Raw genomic sequence first — 8837 nt, 5'->3', positions numbered from 1 at the left:
AAAATGAGCAATTTGGTGAATTTTAGAATTTTCTTTACAAACGGAGATCCTTGGAAACTTATTATAATTTTTATATAGGGGATTTCACGTTAGGTGAAATCCGATTTTAATAAAGTATTTTCAGAGATTTTTATTTCAAATAATAAGTTATATATCGCGGAACTTTTATTCAAATCTGTAAATCTTAACCCATTAACTGTAAAGGTAGAGTATTTGGAGGTTAAAGGTAGAGTATTTGGGAGCAATATTTGGGAATTTTCAATGCATCATATCGAAATGTTATTTATTTGTCTGTCATATTTAATAAAGATGACTGAAATTTTTAGTATAAGTGAAAAAATAAAATTAACTCTTTAAAACACAGATTTAAAAGTTCAAAAATCCTAAAATTGTATGTTATGTATAAAATGTTATGAATTAACATTTATGTATATCAGAGGACAAACAACAAAGTTCTTGACAATTTCCCAAGACATACATACATATATGGAAAAAATCATGGATTTTTTGTATTGTTTGTTGATCTTTGTTTTGCATACAGAATTGATGTAAACAAAAATATCTACACAAAAAAAAAACTAGTAAAATATGAATAAATTAGTAGTTTTTGTTACATATTTTTGAAAATATATACCTTGTTGGAAAGAAAATATTCTCAAGATTTGGCACAAAATGTTAAAAATATATAATTTTATTGGCAAAATTTGTGGAAAAATTAAAAAGTTTCTACTATTTATACAATTTTGCACACTTCAACTGATTTGCGACACGGTTTCTCCTCCTCCGATTGGGCTAAATTTTAACACCAGTTAGTTATAGATAATTGTAATCAAACTGTAATTATTTCTGATATCGACAGAAATAATTTTAAAACTTTTATGCTATTCCAAAATAATACTGCTGAAAAACCTTTTAAAGGTATATTTTGATTTCATACCGGTTTTTAAAATTTTAATATTTTAGACTAATTTCAAAAACTTCTGTTAAAAAATGTGATCCCCCCGGATTCTCACCCTTGTTTCATATCGTATATTTCGACTCAAAATTTTTTAACAGTTATTTTCGCATTTTTAACATTTTTATACAACAAATATATTAAAAATTTGTTTATTTTTCTTCCGTTCGATCGATTTTGCTAATGAAAGGTACACAATTTTATGTTTTTAAATGTATAACTATATTTATGCAAGATATTCAAAATATTTTTTTAACATACTAATACGAATACACATACGAGTATTAATAAAAATTGGAAGCACATTTTTTGAGATATTTTTTTTAAATTTTCTACATGTATAAAATTTTAAACAATAAACAAAATGAAAATCTGTTTTTTACAATATACACAATACACAAACATATATACGTATATCTAACAATAATATTTAACGATAACAATCGATGCAATAATCCTACAAACAACATGGATATAAAAAAGTAAACATATTGATTGTATACAATGCAATTTATGTTCTATTTATGTACTTATATATAGAAAATATATACGTATGTATGGAATAAATTCATTCAACTTTTTACTCAATATACAAATATATAAAAAAGATTTAAGTAAATTGGCAGTCTAATCTAACGCATTCTATTCTACGGTTACAGATTTGGCCAAGTTGCGCGGGCAATCGACATCACAGCCACGCAAGACGGCAATATGATAAGATAATAGCTGCATAGGAATAACGGTAAGGATACCTTGGAGACAGTCTACAGTGCGTGGAACTTCTAAACTACGGGAACAGAAGGATTTTGTTTCCTCATCGCCCTCTTCGCAAATAATGATGGGACAACCTTTACGTGAGGTAACCTGTTGCAAAGCATTCATACATTTGACATAGACTGGATCACGTAAAACAATCATAAGTACAGGCATTGAGTCATCAACCAAAGCCAGGGGACCATGTTTAAGTTCACCAGCCATAATACCTTCACTGTGCATGTAAGTCAATTCTTTTACTTTCTGTAGTAGAGCAAAAGAGGAAAGAGATGATTGAGTAAATTGTAAAAATATAAAGGAGTATTCATGAGTTTTTAATCTGTAATACATTATGCCTATTCTTAATTCTCAATTCAGACTTACCAAAGCACCTTCCAAACAAGTGGCAAAGTTATAGCCACGACCCATAATCAAAAGTGACTTGTGTTGATACAAATTCTTGGCCAATTCCTGTACTTGAGAGTCCAATTTCAAAACTTGACGAATTTGATCCTCCAAATTGAGAAGAGCATCAATAATTTCCAAACGTCTTTGTTGCAAAGATAGACGATCCTCAGACATAACCAAGGCGAACATAACCAATGAAATGAATTGAGAAGTATAAGCCTTTGTGGATGCAACACCGATTTCGGGACCGGCATTAATATGGACACCACAATGAGATTCACGACAAATGCTACTGCCTACAGTGTTGGTGATACCAACAATGAGGGCTCCACGTTGTTTGCAATAACGCAAAGCCATTAATGTATCAGCTGTTTCACCGGATTGGGAAATGAAGAAGCAAACATCATCACGGAAAATGGGAGTATTACGATCTAAGAAATCTGAAGCCAATTCCACCATTACGGGCAATTCGGTAAGTTCCTCCAGAAGTTGACGAGTAGCCACAGCACTGTGATAAGAGGTACCACAGCCAATCAACATCAAACGACGGCAACGTTTAATCTCTGGAATGTAATCTGTGATGCCACCTAATACAACAGACTTGGTATCGAAACGCACGCGACCACGCATGGTATTTACAACGGATTCGGGTTGTTCGAAAATTTCCTTCAACATGAAGTAGTCATAGTTGCCTTTCATGATTTGTTGAATTTCCATTTTCAAAGTGGTAATTTCACGAGCATGGGGATCATCTGTGCATTTCTTGAGACGATGAATGCTAAGAGCACCATCACGTACAGCGGCTACATCATCATCCTAAGGAACAATAATAAAAAACAATTTATTTGGTTAAAAATGTTTTGTAACATAATTCTGGATAAGAAAATAACAAATGAAGAATAAGTCTTACCTCCAAGTAAATGACACGGTTGGTGTGTTCAATAACAGCCGAAGCATCCGAGGCAAAGAAATATTCAACTTCCTTTTCCAAAGGCATAAATTCCGAGGTGCTTTCAGAGCGTGGCAACACTGATAAATCGCGATTTTGTAAATGTTTACGATGATCTTTTTATTAGTATCGATTTCAACAAATTGGTAATTTTTGATTTAACATGATGATTATTGATGATAAAAGTAGCAGAAGTGGTTGGCATTTTATGATGGGTGGTGGTTTGGTATATATTTTATTTATTTATTGTATTTATAGGAAGCATTAAGCATTCGATGTGTTCGATATAATATTTACAACATCATCAAATGTCATTAGATATGGATGTGGTACATTATAAACGTTACATACGATACGATATATTACGATACGTTGTCAAATCGATTAACCATTTTCAAATAGCATTTAAATTTGTAATTGTATTTCAATATATGCATTATCCATAATCCGTAAGTAGATTTATAATATTTGTTCATCAATTGGCAGTCAAATAGATGTGTATTTATTTAATGGTAGAGTTTTTTTTTATATATATAATGAAATCAAAATGATAAATTAGCATTAAAATTAATTTCATAAAGAGTTCCATACTTAAAAGCTCTACAAATTAAACTATCCAAATACCGTTAGTAAAATGTTATAAAAATAATTTTGTTTAAAATAATATATAAAGCAAAAATAATAATTAGATGCAAATAAAAAAATAAACATAAAATGCAACAATAAATACATATAACCAAAAACCATTTATATGTATGTATATTAGGGTGTCCCGCGTACCATTTTTTTTGTAGGAATACCTCTTAAACGATGCGTATTAATGTATTAAATACTAGAAAAATTTTAAAAAAGGTCTTTATTGAAATGGACCTCAGTTTCCTACCAGCGATTAAAAATCTTGATCTCAGTACAATATTAAAAAGAAATTGTCTGTAATCTTTTCGAAATGGAATTCGAAAAGAATATTTTTTAAATATTGAATTGAAAATAAGATTTTGAATCGCTGGTAGGGAACTGGGGCCCAGTTCAAAAACAAAAATTCCTTAATAAATTACTCAATAAATCCTTATTAGTTCTTACTTATAAGTATTAGAGAATTTAAAACAAGTTATTTTATTCAAATTTTAAGTTGAATATTCATGTAGTTATAACTTTATGATATTAAAAGAAAACATGTAATTCATAGAACTTCTATTTCCTTTCTTTTTCAACTTGATAAAAGGCAAATGTATTTGCATTTGATTAAGGATTATTCACATCGTTTTCACAAAAAATTGATTTTTTGAGATATTTTTTTTTTCATGTTTCTATCGACAATTTCCATTTTGGGTGACCCTAATAATAAATGTATGTTTATGTTTACGTATGGATATGTATGTAAATATATTATTTTTATTTAAATTGTTAAAAACAACAGAATTAAATTTTTTGAAACAACATTAAAAAATTTCCATTTATGTAGCTAGCTAATTAATTAATTATACAGGTGTTTTTCATTTAACCAGGATTTATTTAATTTTAAAAACTTTTTTCCCCACTTCGAGTGCATATATTATATTGTTTATTTAGTAGTGTTTTATGTAATTAAATGTACATAATTGTATTTAAAGCAAACAAAAAAATATGTACATATATGAATAATTTTAATTGGACTTAGATTTCATTATCAGTATTAATGAATAGATTTTGTAGCTGAAATTTTAGCTTTAAAGTAAATTTAATATCAATTTAATTAAATATTTCAATTCATATTAAAACTGTTTGATATTGATATGTACATTTATTAAATTGGTTTATGTTTGTTAAATTGGTTTAATTACATAAAGGACAAAGAAATCCTTAATTTTGTAATTTCTGAAATAATTAGTAAAACCCTTTTGTTTGTAATCACAAAAAGTATAAAAAATATAAAGCTAATTTGAAACACACGCAGAGAAAAAATATGGTTGTGGTCACCATAATCTAAGAGCAACATATTATGGTTAAAGTTAAACCATATTATGATCATTATTAGTATCAAAAATATCATATTATAATCATTATTAATATAATAAGATATCATATTATGATTAAAAATAGTCCGAATATTTCATCATAATATAGTTTTATTAATCATAATGTGATGTTGTAACATCATAGTAACCATAGCATCAAGTAACCATATTATGGTTTCATATAATCATATAATGGTTGGAAGTTATTATGTTCTTGTTTCAAATAACCATATTATGGTTTCAAGTAATAATATGGCTTCAAGTAATCATATTATGGTTACATATTAAACATGATATGGTTAATCTGACTTGTTCGGCATAAAATGTAATTATTTTTTTAGTTTTCCTTTAAACAGACACAAAACTTCCAAGCACTGGTATTCCCATAAATTGAAATTAATATATCCACACTTTCATGTCAATATTAAGATAATTTAAAATTTTTAATGGTTGTTTGAAAGTTTAAATGGTTGTAAATAATATGTTTACATAGTTATCATTATTTATTTGTTGTAAAAATAATTATTGTTTAGAGAATCATTCTCAAATTTATAATTGTCATAAATATATAAATGTTTACAGTAACTAAAATATTAATGAAATTCAATAAAAATAACAATTGTTTGGTTATAACAACAAAATATTGTTACAAAAAACATAGAATAGTTGTCCTAACCATATTTTTTCTTTGTGTGCATAGACAAATCTTATTAGAAAAAACTCTACTCAAAATGGTTTTTAATTTTTAATATTAATTTCTGATTAGTTATTATTGAATAGTTACTTAAAGTCGCTTTATTAACATTTTATATATATTTAAAATATCTATTAGAAATAATAAAAATTCCATTTATTTAATATTCGACCTCCTGGAGTCCATTACAATCAATTAAATTTTTATTATCAATGTTGAAAAGAGGAAAAACTAAAACAGAAATCATAAATTTCCACCCAATCGAACTTAACACTCTCACATTTCGTTGTATTTTTCAATTCAGCCGAAAAAAGCCAATAAATAACTATTGATTTCGTTTTTATTTCAAAACTTAAATAGACATTCATATTTAACAATACATTTACTAAATCATTGGTTCGGATTAATGTTATTATTTTTTTTATTATTATTATTATTGATTGGCACTTTATACAAATAAATGTTCAATTATATTAAATTATGCACAAACATTCATACTTTCAAACAAATATCTAAATACCCAGCAGTTTTGTTAGGAGTCAAATAGTAAATTTCTAAATTACCTTATTTGTTATTTGTCACTTTATATTTGTAAGACAAGATGGAAAAGAAAACCTCACTTAAATGTCCCCAAAGAATACAGGAAGGAAATTAATCATCACTAAGTGTCATAAATTGTGATAACGTTAGAAACGTATTTATATCTGGAGGATTAATTTATTAATTTCAAATATTAAATTCGATTACTTGGGTTACATAAAATAACTACATGCTTGTATTACAAAACAGCCAACCGAACTGCAGGGTATTTAGAACTGTACATACATATGTTTGAGTGTAATGTTAAACTTATATGCATATGATTACAATATTTTTATTTAAATAGTTATATTTATAACTTTATGCAAAAAACCGTTCATGGCTTTAAATTTCTTCCTTATCATGTTTAGCAAAAGAACAATTTTGTTTAAATTTTAATAGAGTTTTTAATTTTCTATTTAAATTTAAATATTTAAAAAGCATATTAAAACATATTTGAAAAATATATGTTTTAATGCATATACATATGTATATGTACATGTGTATGTTTGCCAAAATAAAATTTAATTGGCTCAATAATATTATTTTAATTAATACCAATAATATGCATATTGTGCATGTATTTTTTGAAGAAATCAATACCATAAAAATAATACTGTTGTATTATATTAAAATATTCATTATTATTCGGTTGTTAAAAAAGCTTTTCGTGTTTTTTTAAATCAATTCCTTCGGCAATTTATAATAATTTCCATTTGTTTAAAATTTATTTTTTGATGTTTTAACCAATAAAAAAGCATATTTCAATGGTATTACTGTATATTTATGCAGACATGCATACATTATTCATAATTTGTTTATTTTTAAGTACCAAGTAGTAAGGGGTTTCCCTTAAAATTAATATCTTTATTGAAATTTCAATGAATTCCTTCGAATCAATGAATACCAAACTAGCCCCAGGGCTTTGTATAAACAAACTTTCATGTAACTTCTATCAATATAATTTCGTTTAAAGTTTAAACTCTTTTATAGCATTCTTTTACAATTTAAATCAATGAAACCCGAACAGAACCCCAGGGCACAAGCTCTAATCGTTTTTTACATAGGCTCAATAAAGAACATAAACATTCAGTAACTTGATAGCTTGTAGCATATTCGTTTGAATAGTATACATATCTTTTTGCTTGACTCTTTTAAATCAGCGATGGCCAGAATGAGAACGTTTATAATGAGAGTAAAATTGACAAGCATTGCTGAAAGTTACCATGCAACTAAATCTTGTTGAATACTTGTGTAAATAGTGTTTGGACCCGGTCAGCAAACACTGTCCTATTTAAATGCAGAAAAATCAATGGGGCAAATGAACTACGATTGTTTTTGTTAAATCGCGATCCATTACACTTAAACTATACAAAAATTCTAACATGTGCTAATAATAGTCTTTTGCGTTTGGAAAATCCTAATACCGACAAGTTGGAAGACATGATTTATGAATATTACAATTTTATATTATTATGTATGGGAAATTTCGTGTCAAGTGACTTAATTTTTAAAATCGATTTCTTCCGATTTGGATGAAATTTTTAGCTCTATCGGTAAAGAACTGCTGGACTTAGAGGGGGTCAAACTTGGACATTTTGGTCATACAGGGTTTTATACAAATGAGTGTAACTTTTACCTATTGGTTCTAGCAAAAATTGTCCAAAGGAGTTCAGATAGATATTTCTTCATTGTTTTTTTATTTTTCTTAAAGAGCCCATTAAAAAAAAAAAAAAAATTAAAAAAAATATCTTTTAAAAAAATTAAAAAATATATATATATTTTTTTTTTTGGAAATAATGAATATTCCTTTAGACAATTTTTGCTAAGATTAATAGGTGAAAACATACACCCATTTGAATAAATATGACGAAATAGTCCAACTTGAAAATGGTCCGAAATGAGAATTCTTTTCTGGCCTACTATTCAATAGTACTAACTAATTGGCTCGAAATTGCCCGTATATATTTTTTACTAAATAATCATAATTTATGCATGTTTATTGTATTTATGTACCATGTAACATGTATTTATTTTGTTAAAAACTATGTATTGTATTCAATGTATAGTACAGTATGTAGTATGTATATTAAAACACATTAAATATATAACTTTTTTTCTTTTGTTTAATAAATTATGTAAACTTTTTAAATTTAACATTTGTTTAATTTGTTTTTCTCTATATATACTGTAATGAATATGTATTCCATAAATTATTAATACATTTCTGTAATATTACTTAATACATAGACTTAAAATTTATTCGCATGTAATTAGTTATTACAGAGATTAACATGGAAAAAGTGTTCATGAACTCGGCAAATGAGAGCAGAAAAGAAAGAAACATTTATTGTAAAACGTGTAATTATTTAAAATTAAACATTAGCATCTCTAAAGATAGAGCTTAAAGTGTTTAATTATTTGTAAAAAAAAAAGTATATATTACATATTAGGGAGTACTTCTTAAAATATACCCAAAAATATTTTGAGCTTCTAAGATATAAG

The 8837-nt window shown here is 26.6% G+C and overlaps 1 protein-coding gene across 8 annotated transcripts in view; it reads right to left on the bottom strand.

Moving 5' to 3' along the window:
• Positions 1–1153: 1153 nt before the first annotated feature.
• LOC119606756 (glutamine--fructose-6-phosphate aminotransferase [isomerizing] 2-like) overlaps positions 1154–8837 on the bottom strand; it is a 40101-nt gene continuing 32417 nt past the window's right edge. For 4 of the 8 annotated variants that reach the window (XM_037960318.1, XM_037960320.1, XM_037960321.1 and 1 more), the window contains 3 exons: positions 3027–3145; positions 2093–2932; positions 1167–1972 (listed from right to left, as the gene is read on the bottom strand). In XM_037960318.1, coding sequence (XP_037816246.1) covers positions 1598–1972; positions 2093–2932; positions 3027–3145 — 1334 coding nt within the window. In that variant the 3' untranslated portion in view covers positions 1167–1597. Of the gene's footprint in view, positions 1973–2092; positions 2933–3026; positions 3182–8837 lie in introns of all 8 variants that reach the window. The other 4 variants (XM_037960317.1, XM_037960319.1, XM_037960315.1 and 1 more) reach the window with 3 other exon arrangements.

This window comes from Lucilia sericata, unplaced genomic scaffold (genome assembly GCF_015586225.1).
Source record: "Lucilia sericata isolate MDLA Ls3-8-SP2 unplaced genomic scaffold, ASM1558622v1 Contig000619F_arrow, whole genome shotgun sequence".
NCBI classification, from domain to species: domain Eukaryota; kingdom Metazoa; phylum Arthropoda; class Insecta; order Diptera; family Calliphoridae; genus Lucilia; species Lucilia sericata.
The sequence above is the reverse complement of the archived record's forward strand: the minus strand, read 5'-3'. Positions and strand labels throughout refer to the sequence as shown.